General features: G+C 43.3%; 1 protein-coding gene across 1 annotated transcript; it reads right to left on the bottom strand.

Moving 5' to 3' along the window:
- Nucleotides 1–7764: 7764 nt before the first annotated feature.
- Nucleotides 7765–17727, bottom strand: nfil3-5 (nuclear factor, interleukin 3 regulated, member 5). The gene is made up of 3 exons (XM_070919198.1): nucleotides 17495–17727; nucleotides 10537–11794; nucleotides 7765–10473 (listed from the first exon to the last, which is right to left on the bottom strand). Exons 2-3 carry the CDS (start codon nucleotides 11240–11242, stop codon nucleotides 9380–9382), a joined length of 1800 nt encoding a protein of 599 aa, XP_070775299.1. The 5' UTR covers nucleotides 11243–11794; nucleotides 17495–17727; the 3' UTR covers nucleotides 7765–9379.

The raw sequence follows: 17727 nt of genomic DNA, 5'->3' as shown, positions 1-17727 counted from the left end.
AAGTTGTTTATTTGACATTCATTTATTACACTGAATAAACCATGCAACTATTAATAATGTAGTTTATTGCCAAGAACCAGGGCTTTAAGTTTTAACACATTCTTACACATTTAACAATTGTGCCCAAGTCTGCCCCCCCCCCCCCTTCAAAAGTTTCTAAACCTGCCCCAAACGGTGTCTCTCTCTCACACACACACACACACACACACACACACACACACACAGTGACATACTTTACACATACATTTAAACAAAATCCCTCCACACAGACAGCTGTGTCTGAAGTCACACGTCACTAAGTCCGCCTTGTCCTGTCAGTCCTGTACTGTATGAGTTGCATGTCTCCTGTTCACTCAACTGAGAATAATTACCAACGACTAATCACAAATTAGTGTGTGTGTGTGTGTGTGTGTTCATGCATGTGAGGCAGAGGTCACTGTGTGAGCGTGTCTACAGTAAAATGTTAGCATGTGATGTGAACAAGCGAGTTCAGTGTGTGTTGTGTGTCTGTCCAGTCACGCACTGATATGCAGTACAGTAGGACAGTGGGTGAAGATTTGCTCACATGCAATAGGTAAACATATTTCTAATGCCTCTTTTGTGTCTTCTCGTGTGTGTGTGTGTGTGTCTGTGTGTGCTCCCTGTGGTGGTTGTACAGTTGCAGGTCTGTGGCGTAACAGTAGACAGATGGGAGAAATGGCTGAGACTAATCTAAAGGGGTTAATCCACTTAATAACCACTACGAAGGCCTGCAGGTTACCTCACTCACCGCAGCTCCAACATGTTGTTTGTCTGTCGGGCTGCTGGAGCTCCAATAATGTTGGCTTACATAGAAAATGCCAACTGTGCATTATTCCTGATGAAACAGCATCAGCTGTGTGACTGTATCTGAAGGAGAGTGATGTGTATTATTTGATACTAATCATAAAAGTAGTCTTTTCAGAAAATGATATGCAGTACAAAGTTGCCATGTATGCAATGTTCCAGGTAAACAACTAGCAGACGTTGGGGTCCCATAAAGATAAGATGTGTTCCAGGAACACAACTAGCAGATGTTGGGGTCCCATAAAGATAAGATGTATTGTTGTTTAGTGGTCTTCTTTGGTATGTGAAAGGTCATTCTGAGAGGTCTCTTTTCCTGACCCCTCGACAGGAAACAGAACTTTACAGACTCATGTTTTGTAGTAGAACCCCATGTATGCTTAAAGGTATAAAAGACGAGCTTGAACAGTGTTCAGGGCAGCAGTACTGATTCGGCTACGGGTGCTGTACAGGTCAAGATGCGCATGCCTGTTGATCCTGATCTTTGATGCAAATAAAGAATATTATGTGAAAAGTCAGTATCAGCGGAGTTTCCTTCCATCATCAAATCATCGTCTACATCTGGGGAATGAAGAAGAAATTGACGACAAGAGCATCAACTTGGGATGGATTTGTATGTTGAGGATAGGATTTAAAACATCTACGTTTTCTCTGTAATCATTTGTCCTCTCCATACTCGCCCTGAAGAGTTCCCTTCCAAAAGTGATTTCAATGTCAGTGTTGGAGACAAAATCCAGAGTCTGGAGCTAATATGAGGCTTCATCACTCTGCGTTAGCCAAGTTGGTGTCTTTCAAATTTACTGGCCTTTTCGTACAAAATCCCCTCTTTGTCTTTCCTGTACAGTCTCCTTGCTGAGCAGAGGGGCAGAGAGAATTCATTTCTAGAAAGAGCATCATTTTGGAAGATACCCACTTGATTTGGAAAACCCAGACTGCTGAAGCCTCATATTAGCTTTGCTAGAACAAGGACTGTGGGTTTACACTGGCGATGGCTAGCAAGGCATCTCTACACATTAGCAGTGTGAACAGGTGGAATGATTAGTGGGCCATAACTCTTTCAACCTACATATGGCATGCAAGGATTGTACAAAGATAGACTTGGAAAAAAAATGGAACCCATCCTTTAACACTCCTTTCAGCCAAATGTAAATATTTTATAGTATATTTTTTTGTAATAATTTGACACGTTAGGACACTTGGGAGGTCAGAGGTCAGTGTCACAGAATGTCCCCATACTCATAATGGCACCTAGCTAGCTAACATGTAGCTTATTCCAAACTGAAAAACATAAAACCATTTAATTGCAAACTTAAGCTTAAGTAGAAAATGTCACTGTATGTCACTCTACACCAAAACAATAAGTTATATCAACATCAGACTCTCCTGATTGATGAAAGAAAGAGCTAAACGCAAAGCAGGCTACATTAACCTGGCAGCTGCAAGGTTTAACCATCAATAAATGCTTTATTAATATTGAATGAGTTTTCATTAGAAACAACGTATAAACCCTTATTGCCTTCCTGTTAAGTGTAACCAGAGTTTCTTATAAAGGCAGGTTGTCTACTTCCTCTCTGTGTTTAATTAACTTTATTGATCTCCAGTGACGGCAGCTTGGATTTGAAACTGTGTGCTGTGTGTGTGTTCAAGAGCCGCTGATGTCAGTAAAATATCTGTGTTGTACACATACAGCTCACAAATATGAGTCTTACTCACAACACCTGAGTCAGAGTTCTCCTACAGCTACGTGGGAAACGTGTGTGTCTGGACTGAATCAGTATCCATGATTACATCAGACTGCATGAAGCTGTTCTTTGGTTTTGTTTAGCTTTTGATTAGGCAGTTAGATTTTTAGAGCTTTTAAAGGAATAGTTTGACCGTTTGGGAAATACGTTTATTTGCTTTCATGCCGAGGTTGAGGTGAGAATATCAGTGCTACCGTCATGTCTGTGCGGTGAACATGTAGCTGGAGCTAGCATCTGCTTAGCTTAGCTTAGCATTAAGACTGGAAATCAGAATCAGAATCAGAATCAGAAATACTTTATTGATCCCGGGGGGAAAAACAGGGGGAAACAGCTAGCCTGTCTCTGTCCAAAGAACAAAATCCGCCCACCAGCAGCTATAAAGCTCACTAATTAACACATTATATCTTGTTTGTTAATTCCTACAATTACTGCCATTTCACCAATCCATGTTTTAGTTTGTTTTAAGTACTAAAATGTAACTTGTTTAAAATAGAAAATACCTTAAAAATCATTTTTAAAAAACTTGATAGGGAATTTGTTAACATCTATCATAATCATGAGTGTGTCTGATTTGATTTTGATCAAAAGTGGACTGAGATGATTCTGGAAAATCTTTCTCAAAAGGGATCCTGTCAAGATACCTTGATTACAAAAACAAAGAGCAGCTCCAAGAAGATTTTTCACAAAGCTGCCGGGCAGAAACAGCTTGAACACAAGTGAGGGGTCAGCAGGCTGACAAATGCAACAGGCACATGATGGATTGTTAAAGTCAGATGCCAAAAGGGTATCACTGTCCCTGTCCACACACACACACACACACACACACGCGCGCGCACACATGTACGCCAACAGGCTACATCCTGTAGCACAAGGGCACACGATATGGTAATGGGACCCAAGGGTGGTTTAGCATTGCATAACATGGAGCTGATTCATTTCTCACGCACACACACACACACACACTCACACGCATAGTTGTTCCTAGTGGCCTACTTTCATTTCAAAAGTGCATAACTTTCTTGTGGCCTATTTTTACGTTGTGATGTAAATGCATCCGTGTGTGTGTGTGTGTGTGCGTGCGTGTCATAGTGTGACACTGAAGTTGGCAGTCTTTAAATCATTGTTGTACACACATCTGTAGCAGCGCACACACACTCACACACAGACATGCACTGACCTATTTTACAGTGCTGTGTAGGACAGAGGCAGCAGGGATTGAATGGGTTATGGCAGGCAACATAACTCTCTCCTGAACCGCAGCCAACCAAGCATGTTCAGCAGAGGAGCTGTTTTTCTCCCTCGCTCCCTGTTTTCTCTTTCAGGCTTCCTGCAGGCGTGTACCCAATCTGAGCCCCATTTGTGGTGGTGGAAATCAAATATATTACTTTTATTAATTGCACTGATATCCGCCTGGCCAGTGGTACTGTATATACTTTTATTCACCACAGGAATGTTTGGCTTGATTTGGTTTATTTGAGACTTTGAAAGTGTTACCAAACTTCTAGGAATATGAAAATATACACTAAAACTAAACATACACTGCAAAAATATTCAGGGTTTTTAGGTGAAAAACATCAAAAATGTAAAAACTTGCAGCCTTGAAATTACAAATGCAGGCAGGAAAGACACAGAAAGTGATCCACAACATCACATGTTTATTCAATATTATATAAAAAAAGGGATGCACCTTAGGGTTATTAATAGCTCTAATAAACGTCACTGAGGGAACATGAGACTCTCGATTAGCACCATGTCCAGTCATTCTGCAAGGTGTTTAATAATTAATTGCATTCCAGAGTTATTTTTCTTTAACTGGAGAACTTCTCCGTGTCCATTGTTCATGTGTGTGAAACCCGTGTATAGTATTAGGATGACATCGGATTATTTTCGTCATTATTAACATTGTTCTGACTGACTGTGTTGACTGATTGTAAAAGCAAACATCGACTATATACACACTGAGTTAATGTTTAAAGCTGGCTCAGTTTAACCTGATTGCATAATGAGTTTCTACAGCATCGAGCTTCTGCTGATTTTTCCCTCTCAGCCTGTGAGTTTAAGTCTCCTTCAGCAGAGATTTCTGCAGTGAGTGATGCTATTTGACATCTGCTCAGCATGATATAAACTGTACATCGCCTGTGTGTGGACAACCGGCTAAAATGACTCAAAACCTGAAATACAGAGGTGTGAACACGTACCAACACACAGTCTAACACACTCCTCAGCCTCATCCTCCTTACCCCATCCCTGCCTCTCCCTGTGCTGCTGACCTACTTACTGCAGCATCCCAGTTACATAACCAGTCAGGGCTGTTGATCACCGCAGGCAGCGCAGGGCCAACACGCCCCTCTCACACACACACACACACACACACATACACACTCCTCGCTAGGACTTACAAGCTTTCGTTAACTTCCATATACTGTAGGTAGTTAAAATCCAGGGTCATACCTCCACTGCCGTGTGCACACCTGAAGAGGCAGATTGAAATCAAACAAAAATCCCAATTAGGTCAAACTAAAAGTAAATGAATGAACTAAAATCATTAGAATCAGGTTCAGTCTTTGATTAGAGCTCACTAAAACTGGACAGGAACCCATAAAAACAGTAATGATGATAAAAAAATAATGATCCACAGTTGTATGAAAATGTCACAGAGCTTTCTAATAGATAATCACATTAGCTCTGGTGTATTAATCAGCCTGTGTGTAATTTTTTATAAATGTCAGCTTGATGCAAACTGATACATTAGTGTAACCCAAGTATGTGTGTGTGTGTGTGTGTGTGCGCTACTGGCCTGCTCCCTAAGGCAGCAACAAGAGAGAGCTTCTTTGAGTAGTTTGCTCAAGTTTACACTGTAGAGGCATGTGACGTAACCCCCCCCCCCCCCTTTTTCCTCTCTCTCTCTCTCTCTCAACCCTTTCACTCTGAATAACCCCTCTCTCTCTCTCTCTCTCTCTCTCTCTCTCTCCTCACCCCCTCCTCCATCCTCTGCTATCCCTCCTCGTTGACCTACTTTTACTCTCCTGGCCCGCTTTCACAAACCTCCGCACAATACAAAGCAGGTTTTACAGCTCAAAGATGGGTTGGAGAAAAAAATGAGGGATGAGTAAGAGCGAGAACAAGATATACTGAGAGGAGGGGGGAGGAAGGGAAGAGGGGGGTGAGGTGTAGGAGAGAGAATGAGGAAAGGATAGTGCGCTACAAAGCCCTGCAGTTTCCTCTGGAATGTCACCTTGTTATAGCCGGCTGGTGGGTGGCATGGAGGGCAGAAGTGAAAACACATTAGTTATATAGAGGAGGTCTATCTGTGGTCCGCTGCTTCCACACATGTACTTCCTTCCTCTAACTATCCGAAACTGAGACGCAGGAACAAGCTACTGTTACTGTAGTCAAGCAAGTGCTGTGGATGCATTTCATTTGCGTCACAAAACGTCAAAATGTGAAGCACTCTGGTCGTAAACTGACAACAAGTGGTTCTTTGGTCCTTCTGTCTTTGTTGACATTTCCAGAGCAGAGCCGCTGTCCCGAGATTCTCAAGAAACTTGGGCGTTTCCTTGAAATTGCAACACCTCTGCATCGAATGGCCTCTCATTCCTGTAATGGCTCTTATGTAACCCTTGTCAGTGGCACGCTCTGCCCATGCCAACTTGTTGTTCACCGTCAGCAGCTATTGCTCCGTTAACAGCGGGGTCAGATGGAGGCTGCTACACTCTGTGTTCACAGTCTGACGCAGTTTTTCTCCCAAGACAGTTGTGTAACTTGTTTTTGCTTGTTGCACTCAGATATATTCTGCGATTTTCTCTCTTATTTTGTTCAACCAAAGCACATCTGTTAAAACATTGGTTCATGGCGTTGAGCAATTCTGGACTACATCAGAAAGCAAAATATGTGACCCTGCTCATGTGTAACTACCACTTGATGTAACCTGACTTAATGTGTGGCTTTAAAGGCTTGAGCTTTTCTTTCAGTTACTGAAAATGGAGCCATTTTGCTCTTGCTTTTATTTGAGATTGGTTTAATCAACTTCCTGATGATCTTGGATACACCTCAACTTCATCACCTTTTTTTTTTTTGTTTGTTGTTGTTGTTGTCAGGGCAGCAGAACAAGCTGTAAATGCAACATTGATAGATTATCACGTAAAGTTGTTGCAAAGGTGTTAGTAAACACTTGCTTATTTTAGCAGGTACGTAGCATTCAATTGGAGTTGTGTTTCTGGATCCATATCAAATTTAGGTCCAACATTCGCTCTCCTTTTACCTGCTAAATGCTACGCTATGCGTACAAAGGTAGAAGTTAACATTGTCTGCTGTACGGTGCAGGGCAGGTAGCGTACATTGGGTTTATCAGTTCCTTTGGCTGGAAACAAGGTTGATGGGAACAGCGAGAGTGAACCGAAACAGTAACGTTGCAGGCCATAAAACCAAAACAATGAGCTGAAAGATGCTAATAATGCTCTGAAGAGCTGAGGGGAACTGCAGAGTCGGTGATAATTCACTACAACTGACTCCTTTCACATTACACATCATAGTGATCCGTAGTGTCCATTTTGATTTCTACAGCTTTATGTTCCTTTACAAGACTATTCCTGTGTGACATTTGGGGAAGTTTATTTTTGCACTTTAACTTTAAATGTTCTTCTAATACATTTCTTTGCCTTATGCAAAGCTCTTTAAATTGACCTGTGACTTGCTTTGCCCTGCTCACAACCAGTTCAAGAAATGACTATTTATGTCATATTTTATTAAATAATAAAATAAATGAAGTTTTTATGTAATGTTGTATCTCCTGAATATACCCTTGTGAGCAGACAGCCTGTTTATAAAACATGAGGTGTACTTTTTATTGCAGTCATACGTGTCAGTATAAATATATTACATGAATATTCAGACTGAGGTCAAGTTCAGCCAACAGATTCCCTCCTGTATTGCTGCACCACACAGTCTGTGTGTTGCTCTGATTTATTTCATTTCAGTGAATCTCTGCCAGTAGGCGGCATTAAGTGATGACGTGGTGGACCAGTGAAGTTTTTCTGGCTGTGTCGGCTCACGCTGAGCTGTACTGGCAGACTGGGATGTTGCTGTCTGTGAGCTGTGATTCAGCAAGTTGGTCTTCTGCTAGAAAGGGGTCTGGCCTGGATGTGTGTGCTTATGTCACTTTCACCAAGAGCGACTCAAAAAGTTCAGAAGAGACTTATATTAATTCAACAACCTTTTATTTTTTCCCCATTTCAAATCTTTCACAATCAAAAATTAGTGTTTTTGAAACCATTTTGCATATCCACATGAAGTATAGCAATACATAATCACTTCTGGACAAGCCTTATTCAATTTTTTTTTTCATTTTCGAAAGCCTTTCGGCGAACAACAAAGGTTATACGGTAACACAGAGTACAAATGGTAACTGGGGCAAGGGACAGCATGGGTAAATACACAGCACAACCAGGAAGAGCATAGAGCAAAATGACACGACAGGATAACAGAAAAATACACATAATAATAACCGAATATAATAGAAAATAACAATATTAATAAAATAATAATAAAATAATGACAGCAGTATACAAGAGATAGAGAGACAACTTTACATTTATACATAGTGGCCAGAGGCAGGCACCAGGAAGTGAAACAGTTAAACTTGTACAGACTGTATGACCTACTATAGCTAAAACAAGTCAGTGCGGAGGTGAGTGGGATCGTTAAGACATTGGCCAAAGTGGGGACGAGGGACAACACAATAAAGAGGCACCTTATGAAGAGAGAGCAGCTTTGCTGGTTTTGCGACTGGAGAGCCATTTCATTTATTAGACAGACAAGTCTTGTCTGGAATGAAGATGTATTGATTTTTGTTGAACGGCTGGCAAACGAGGCTTGCCTTGTGCTTGTCAGGTTTTGCCGACAGCAATGTGTGACTGCATAGCCTTGACTGATATGCGGATAACTGGCCTTAACTGTTTTGACAGCTTTCTCAGAATACCTGAATGAGGCCCCCAATCTGATCCATAAATCTGAAAAAGAAGTGTACCGTTCTCTTTTTTTTTTTTTTTTTTAACAAGCTGTTGCTCATACTTTTAGTTAAAAGAAAATCTTGAGGCATTTTCTAGATAAAAAGAGGGACTGTACAAGGCGTCTCAACAAGAAAAAACTGATCACTTTTAAGTCTATGACTTCCGCATCCCACTGCTTTATTTTTTGTTGTTTTTGCCACACTTTTCTTCTTAAAATATATATTCCATATATGCAAATTTATATGTCACAGTAATATACAATCTAAGTGCTTCAGAAGTGAAGAGGACTTGTGTGCAGAGGGTGGAAGATCAAATGGTACAGATGTGTTCAGAGGGAGGAAGAATGTAACTCTTTGCCAAAAAGGGAGACACTAAAGGAAGGATGTGTAATCTTTGGTCAAAGGAATGTTCCCATAATGCCACAATATATGCTGGCCAGCCACCAAGGCAGTTTACAATGATGAATAATTGAACAATGTTTGAATCTTCCACAAGGGGAATATCCCAGACTCCAGCTCTGGAGAGTTTCATTCTGTTCCCTCCCTCATTAAGTGATCTATTGTTTTAATTGGAGGGATGGGTGGGAGGTAGGAGAGAGTAAAGGGAAGGGGAACAGGTGACACAGTGAAACTTGATGGTGAAATCACACCCCAACTACACCTCACACAGATCACTGGCTTCTTCTCTGTCTCGTAAGGTGCAGATGTGAGTCATTGTTGTAGTTGTCTGTCTGCTGTAGACAACAAAGAGGTGAGAGGAAAAGGCTCGATAGTCTCTTTTGAGCGCTTGAGCTGCTCTTATTTGTCCTTAATCTCGCCTCTTATTGCGCCCACCCCTGCTGCTGGATCCCTTTTTCCCTCCCTCCTTCTTAGCCTCCGCCCTCTCATTCACCTGAGGCTTGACCTCTTCCGCATACTCAGTCTCATTCTCCATCTCTTTGCTTTCCCCATGGGCCTGGGTGCTGTGAGGGTTGCTGGGAAGAGCTAAGTAAGGGTGCTGAGGCAAATTGGGAGACGGGGACATGGAGGTGTTGACTGGTCCTTCCAGACGCGCTCCTGCTGCCCCATTGGACAGAGCTCTGTACTTGAGGCGGAGCTTGTGGGGCAGGGCAGTGCCTTTGACCTCAGTTTGGCACTCACTGTGCAAACCGGCAGCTCCCGCCGCCTTCTGGTGGTAGCTGCTGATGTCTGAGGAGGACGAGGAGGGGGACTCGTCATCTGTGGAGCCCTCCTTGTCAGAGCTACGAGGGTCCCCATCACTGGATGAGGTGTCTTTAGCGGAGGAATTCTCCTGGTAGAAACCGTCTGCTCTTGGACCTCCCTCATAGGTGAGCACCGGGGGCTCTTCGTCCAGTGTGTTGAGGTAGCCATTGTGCTGTGGGAAGGAGGACTTGCCCTCCTCAGTGTTATGGATCAGATCAGGGGCAAAGGGGTTCTGGTGGTTTTCTGCATGCTGAAGACTGCTCTCCCGACCGTGGTAGCTGTAGTGCCTAGGCTGTTGTTGCGCGTTAGGATTGTACCTTTGTTGCAGCTCCTCTGCCGTCTCAGCATGACCATTAGTGTATTCATACTGAGGCGAATCCAAGGTCTTTGTCCTCTCCAGCTTCTCAGCGACCTCTGTGATGGTCACTGAGCAGTCAGAGAACTTGGAGGTCGAGATGTGCTGGCCGTGCTGCAGCAGTCTGCTCTGCTGGGACTGATGGTCCTCCGGCCTCTGGCTCTCCATGGGGTAGCAGCCACTGCTGGAGCGGTACAAGATGACACTTCTCTGTGCAGAGGTGGCCTGAGGAGTGGGGCTGGAGGCCTCCATGCGGCACTGCTGCTGCTGCTGCTGTTGATGGTGCTGGTACTCCATGGCACTTTCAGCCAATGGGGTGGTCTGCTGGTGAGGAGAAACCAGAGCTGTGTGGTTGCCATGGTAAGCCCCACTTGGCATACCATTGGGCATCCCGTTAGCGATCCCACTGGGAATCCCGTTACTTTCCAGTCTGGCCATCTCCATACTTGAGGGCTCCTTCTTGATGTTGTAGCCCATGGGTTCTGGGCTGTCTCTGGAGGAGCCGTCAGACATGTCAGAGATGGAGCCCCGAGGAGAGTAACTGTGGACGTGGCGCTCGCCACGGCTCGACTGTTCCGTCTCAGATGAGTCAGAATTCAGCATCACCTGGGATGCACTGGAGTAGCCGCTGCTTGAGAGGTAGTTACTATTTGGGGTGCCATTGGTGCTGCTCCCGTTGCTACTATTGTTGACAGCAGCAGCACTGTTGGAGATCTGCTGACTTTTCTCCATGTAGGAGGCTGTGCTGATGAGGCCAAAGCGCAACTTGAGCTGAAGGAGCTCCGTTTTTAGACGAACGTTCTCCTCATTCAGTGCCATGACCCGGTTCTCTAGCACCATGTCATTGAGGCGGCGCTTTTCCCTTGACCGCTTGGCTGCTTCATTGTTCTTCCTCCGTTTTTCCCAATAGGAAGCATCTTTCTTCTCATCAGAAATAAACTCTCGCTTGCGACGGCCAGACATATTAGGCTTGTTACCTTTAGACTGGCGGCTGATCCGCGCTCCACCTTCAGGAGTAGGGGATGGGAGGCTCCCGCTGTAAGAAGAAAAAGTGTCTACTTCCATGGCGTTTTTGTTGCTGGTGGATGGGAGGTGTAGACTCAGACTTTCCATTTTTCTTAGTTGGGGGCTAGAGTGTAACTCTAGCAAAGGGCAAAGGGGGGAAGGGAAAAGATGTAAAACTATATGATCCTTCTGCTTTGTCACTGAGGAGTTTGACCTATGTCGCAGGATTGGCAAAAACTTCTTGATGAGGTATTTGTGCTCCTTGAAGGGATAGCCTCATTGATTTCCGTTACTTATTTTTCAAGATGAAAACGTTCAAGTGTCCATATTAGCCAAGAAGATTAAAAAGAGGTGGAACTCCACAAAAACCTCAGACATTGAAATAGTGTTCTGAACGAGGAACCTCAAAAAAGAAACAAGTTTGTATTTTGAGCAAAGAGTCTTCCAGCTGTCTTGGCAAATAGTTCAAAGCAGCCTCTGGAGTCTCGCTGGAGGTGATTTTGAGTTTATCGGCGTCTTCCTCAATCTTCAGCAGAGCTGTGATGCCTGTCAGGCCACTGCACTGCTTCTCTCAGTGTCTTACAGAGGATGTAGGTCAGTCCGTCTACTTCGGGGCTCCCTGAGGATCCAGCTTCAGTGCTGCCGTTTGCTGACCACTAACTGTGTTATAGAGACAGGGAGAGAGAGAGAGAGAGAGAGGGAGGGGGAGAGAGGGAGAGAGAGCGTTAGATTAGCTGTAAAACCACTGCAGTTCATTGTGGCATGTATTTACATTTCAGTCAGGTCAAATTAGAGTGATGAACTATAGTACAAAGCTTTAATGTGGGTCCACTGAGTGTAACTTCTGAGACTTGAGATCAATACACAGTCTGTTTATCACAATTTCAACCTGCGCCAAAAACCTATGACATAACCCCCAAAGTTACACAATGTTTGTCTTTCTTGTCTTTGTTTCCTTGACTTCACAGAGAGGAGGAGGGTGGATGCAGAGTCTGAGTAGCAGCACACACATGAGTACAAGGGGGCTGTGGCCAGGACTAAACATACTGTATGTGCTGCTGCTGCTGCTACTGCAGAGACCTTGCGTAAGACAGGGCGCTGTCATAGTCACATAACAAGGACTGAGGCAGGCTGACCTGGTGCCAGCTCTGCAAAAACTGACAGATAAAGGGCTGAGGGAGGCAGGGAATGGACAGGGATACATTTTCTGTATCATCACACACACTCTATAATATATATATATAATTATAGTATGCTGTATGATGAAACAAATTATGCATAACTATAATTTCTGTTTTTCATTTGATTTTGTAAAATACAAAATGAGAGTCATGAATACTGTGGACACACATCTGTGTTGGGCTGTGTGAGTATGCATGTGTCTATGGGGGGAGGGGGAGATCTCTGTCACAGCGGGCAATGTCTCAGTTTCTCTGGTAGCCGTCACACTGTCTGAAATTACACAACACTCCAAGCTGCTGAACTTCCTTATGTGGTGTCAACATTTTAGCTCAACAGGAAGCCTTGCCCACCCAGCCTGTCTTGCGCCAAAAGAGTTAACAACAATGCAGAATGCAGCGCGGAGGACGGATGTTGACGGCAGTCCGGCGTTATGTAATAACTAGATCTGCTCGTATTAGGCCTGATTCCTCTTGTTCTCTCGCTACACAGCTTTACAGAATTTATATGCAGTAATTAATAACACATTATTACACTGAGCCCCGGAGTCCATTACAAACATGAAAACACACACACACCCAAAGAGGGAATGTAATAATCTAGGTCACTGTGCCTGTGGGTAACAATGACTCCTCTGGTGTCGGTTTTCATTTGCAACACTGGAATTCAACGTAACACAAATGTGTACTTTTATCATCACTTGTTTCCTCTATTTTTTCCGGCCACCCAATTTCAAATATTGAAAACTGTAATCTGTGAAGCACAATTACAGTTTAGTGGAGTTGTCTAAAGGAATCTCACCACCGTCCAGTCATTTTTAATTGCAAACAACGGACTTTCAAATCTTTATTGAAATCAAACAAGAAGCACAATCAGAATCAGAATCAGAAATACATTATTGATCTCGGGGGGGAAATTATACAAGTATGCAAGTATGCAAGTTTGCACAAGTATGCAAATAACATATTGCTACAGGTGTAATATTAAGAATTTGAATTATGCTACTAAAGCAGTAAAGATCGGATACCTACAGAACATTTTCTGTACCTTTTTCACTTCGTACCTAAAAAACCATCAGGTAAAGTGTCTTATCAGATTGTGTTACAGCTGCTATTGCTGTCAGTGCTGTTTGTTAACATCATGTAAGACAACAAAAGTAACCTTCTGTCAGTACAATTCATTTTGAGAGTTAAAACTTAGAAACTCTTGCATGCGAAGGTGAAGTCAGGCGGAGTCAAAGGTGCGGAGGAATTTCGTTCCTAATCCCTATTCATGCTCCCATATTTGTCTTATGTTCCTTCTGCATAGTGGTGCATAGTATGAGACACAAGCAGAGAAGGCGGAGCTGTACAGGCAGAGCTAAAGATCCTAAAGAGAGTAGAGCAAAAGTGCTCCAGTTGAGCAAAACTGACTCATTGACCCTCTTCTAACTATGCTGCAGTGTATTGTTCCCATATCACAAACCACTTACTTTGCATCACTGAGTCAATGCCACATAACTATTTAATCTAATGTGCGTCTTCTCCAGACTGGTTACAGCACTTCTCCGCTTCCGCCAGAGTCAATAGCCAGGTTACATAATCTCACATTAAAAAAACCTTGGAACAGCTTGACTACTGCTCTGAATAATTAACCATTTATTTACCCAGGGCTGTGATGTTGTAACTCAGGGGCTAAGTCTAGATATGCTGCAGGCTATTCTTCAAATTGAATTTTCCCTCCAGTGCCAAAACAAGGATTTTACTGTCTCTTGTTAGTCTCCTTCTCTCAAAGAACTGGAGTAAAACTGTGCTGAACAGAAATGGATTTGGACACAACCACCAACAGATGTGGAAAATGTAGGGTCAGCCCCCCCCTTCTCTCTCTCCCCCAACCCTTGAATAATTTTCATAAAGTCGTGCGTGTGTGGAGGGGTGGAGGGGGGGGGGGGGGGGGGGGCACGAAACAAAGGCGGGCGGGAAGGAAGCATGCATACGTCTGCTCTGTCCCACTGACCTAGAAACGACGCTAAGCAGTAAACACTCCTCCTGTCTTTGACGGTGCGCCATAAAATAGGTCAGTGGGACTGCAAGGGAGGGAGGGCAGGAGAGGGAAAGAGAGTATTAGAGTGCACTCTAAAAATAGAGCGACAGAAAGAGGTGAGGGAGGGAGGAAGCAGAAGAGGGATGGGGTGACAAGAGGAATTCAGTTGGTGGAAATGAGAGGAATTTTACAGAATCTGCAGCAGAAGGAATAAAAGAGACAAACTTGAATACGTCATCTGCCTGAAAATCAGATTACAAAAGCCCCGGTGATTTTCATGCAATATTAATTCCTGTTCGCTCTAGAAAACGCCGCCTTATGCAGCACATAACAATATGCATCAGTAGCAGATGAAAAACGATACTGAGAGATAGGGAGATGGCATTGACGTCAGAGCACACACCCATCTCTGCAGCCCAATTCACATATAACAGGCTCTCTCTCAGGACTGCATGGGGAGGGGCTGCTGTTGTTGCTCGTAACGTACGTGCTCTGAATTTCTCTTGTTGCGGAGCAAAGCTTGTGTAACACATGCATATTACATAGCAGCAGAAGCTACAGGTTACTGGTTGTGAATGCCCCGCAATCTCCCCTTTCACTATTCTCTCTGTGCATGTTGTGTTCAGAATAAAAGCCAAGACTAAAATAATAAAGAGATATTGGACATTGTGCAATTGGCTCTTTGCGAAAGGGCTAATTTCTCATTAAAAAAAGAATGATTCACTGCAGGTACTGTAAGCAGTTTGTTTTCAGTGCTTTTGGCAAACACAGCTCTGAAGTAGTTCCCAGGCACTTGCCGCTCAGGGAGGAATGCTTCACCTTTGACCTCCTCTGAGGCAAGTGTGAGTAAAACGCATGGCATCCTCTTCCCCTCCTCCATCTTTTAAGTGATCCAACACCACACACGTGGAGGGGCCCCAGCTAGGAGCCTCCATTTTAACCCACGGCTTTGTGTCAAGAAACAAAACTGGGAGACAGGAATCCAGACATTCCAGGTCAGTTAGTGAGACCTATGGCTGAGTGCCATTTAGCACTTCCTCTAAGTAATATGCGACTAAAACCCCTTCGACTTGTACTAATCATTGGTGGAATACTTCATCTTACACATAAATGCAAATTTTTTTTTTAAAGATTTGTTTGTTGAAGAGTGAATCAAATATTTGTTTCCAAATAAATAACCATCAATATATGCTTTCACATTTGCATAATGCCTTACTTAGTCAATTGGTGACATGTGACCTATATCTTTTAAAGTTCAATCTGATTTCCTACAACTGCAATGTTCACATCTTTACTTACAAGTCAAAGGTTTTAGCTACTTACAGTCAGCAGATTAAACAAAAAATTAACAAGCATTTGAATTAACAGACACTAAAGTAGGAAAACTGGGACAAGTAGTTGTAGTTACTAAAGTCTGCATGAATCTGTGGTCTCATATTCCTCAGACAGAGTGGCAAAAGTAGTCCACAGCTTGCCCTGTATACCTCATGTGTCTCCTCGCCCAGATACAGGTCTGACCTATATTCAGAGAGCCGGCTGGGACGGAGCAATGCAGACGCCTCTGAAACCAGACCAGCTGGCAGCAGGCGGACTAACTAAGAGCTCACCAGAACTCTGCCTGCTTTCGCCAGACAGGGGTTTCCATGCATTGCATCACATCCTGGATGGTCACTTGTTATTTTAATTTCACAACAAAGTCACACCAGGACCTCACCGGGATCTTGAGAAACAAGTTTTGTACCAAACAAAGAATATAGTTATATATGGTTCAACCTCACTTCTGCTTTTTGTCTGTTCCATGTAGTCTCTTGGAGGAGAAAGACTGAGCAAGTTAAAAATAGCTCACAGACATTGAGCAGCTGTGTTACATCATTGATGAAAGCCTATCTGAAATACCACTTCCACAAATGCGGACTTGCTAAATATCTATCTACTTTAGAAATAAAGATTTGGTGCTAATCTGGGTATGAATGATGGGAAGAAAGCTCAGGGTGTGAACGGGAATCAATTACAGGCCTTTCTGTCCCGGGAGAGAGCTGCTGTTTATTGCTTCTCCCTGCTGTGTGCTGGTTATGTCATACCCTCCAACTCCCACAAAGCAACGCTGTGTTTTACTTAACACACCTTGTGAGTAAAAAAAGAATCAGCCAGTGACTCACTTTGAATAAAAATCAGACATTTTGTGACCATTTTTTCTCCTTTGAACTTGAACATCTATAAATGTGGTTGTGATGTAACCTAGAAACAGAAGCAAAGGCTCTGCACATAAGGTTTTAAAGCCTCTAGAAACATAAGCATGAAAAATAAATGTTTTATTAATTTGTTAGTAGATTACTGTTGCATTACATGTGGTATCATTGTCATATTCCCATATTTTTAATAGAATATTAACACAAGCTATCTGTCCTGAAAACATTCAAATGTTAATTTATTTATTTATCATTTTTGCATATAATCTCTATTTAAATTTCCTAAATTTCATCTGCCTTTATTGAAAATGTGGCATTAGCAATACCCTTTATTTGAATTAGTATCCAAAAGGAAGTCATGCTTTAATCCAGACTAATGTTTCACCAGCCGAACAGCCAAAAACACGAATAAGTATCTACGCAACTAAACTGATCTAGTGACCTACATAAAGACAACATACACACACACACAAACAGCAACATGCCACGTGCAGGAGCCAATATAATACACTGCGTGTCTGCATTAACCAGACAACACAGACCGAGCACAGCAGCTGCCCCCATTCCCTGGAAAACACCACCATGAGGGGGAATAACCTCGCCTTGACATTGAGCACATAACGTGGGATATCTGGCCAACCACGTTTCCCCATCTATGCTACACGTTTCATGTTAATAACAAAGAGAGAGAGAAAAAAACGCAACAAATAGGGCAACAAAGCAGCGTATTAGTCTCTTGCGCGCCGTGTTTAATGTGACAAAAACAACCGCAAACGTCTCAAAGTCACGGGCGCGCGGATCTGCCGGCACAGCCGAGAGTCGCCATGTGAACAATAACCGGCCATAAGCATCATGTCCTCACCTCAACACACAGCTATATACCAAACCACACCGAGGGAAGAACATACAGAGGTACACATAGGCAAAGACAAAAGCCGAAAAAGCAGCCTTCCGGTCAGTCATAACATACCTTTCCATGTCCTGGAAGAGGGGGGGAAAAAGACTCAGGCTTCCCCGACACAAAAGCTGTCTCGCTCCCGTTTCCTCCTCTCCTTGTCCTTTTAGAAGAAACCTCCCCAGAAAAACCGAAAAGTTTTCCTCTCCGGTTCCTGTCGGTGCTCGGGTCAGTTGCGGTTGAGTCAGTGGGTCGGGTGGACGCTGTTTCTGTCTCTTGGCTCGGGCTGCCTGTGTGTTGCGCGATGT

Source organism: Enoplosus armatus, chromosome 2, assembly GCF_043641665.1.
Source record: "Enoplosus armatus isolate fEnoArm2 chromosome 2, fEnoArm2.hap1, whole genome shotgun sequence".
Taxonomy (NCBI): Eukaryota; Metazoa; Chordata; class Actinopteri; order Centrarchiformes; family Enoplosidae; genus Enoplosus; species Enoplosus armatus.
This window is presented reverse-complemented; position numbering and strand designations above follow the sequence as displayed.

Coding starts and splice junctions, on each gene's coding strand:
- nfil3-5 (XM_070919198.1), bottom strand. CDS start 11,242: ATGGAAAGTCTGAGTCTACACCTCCCATCCACCAGCAACAAAAACGCC. Junction 10,474..10,536: donor GGAAAGTAACGGGATTCCCA/GTGGGATCGCTA, acceptor GCAACCACACAG/CTCTGGTTTCTCCTCACCAG.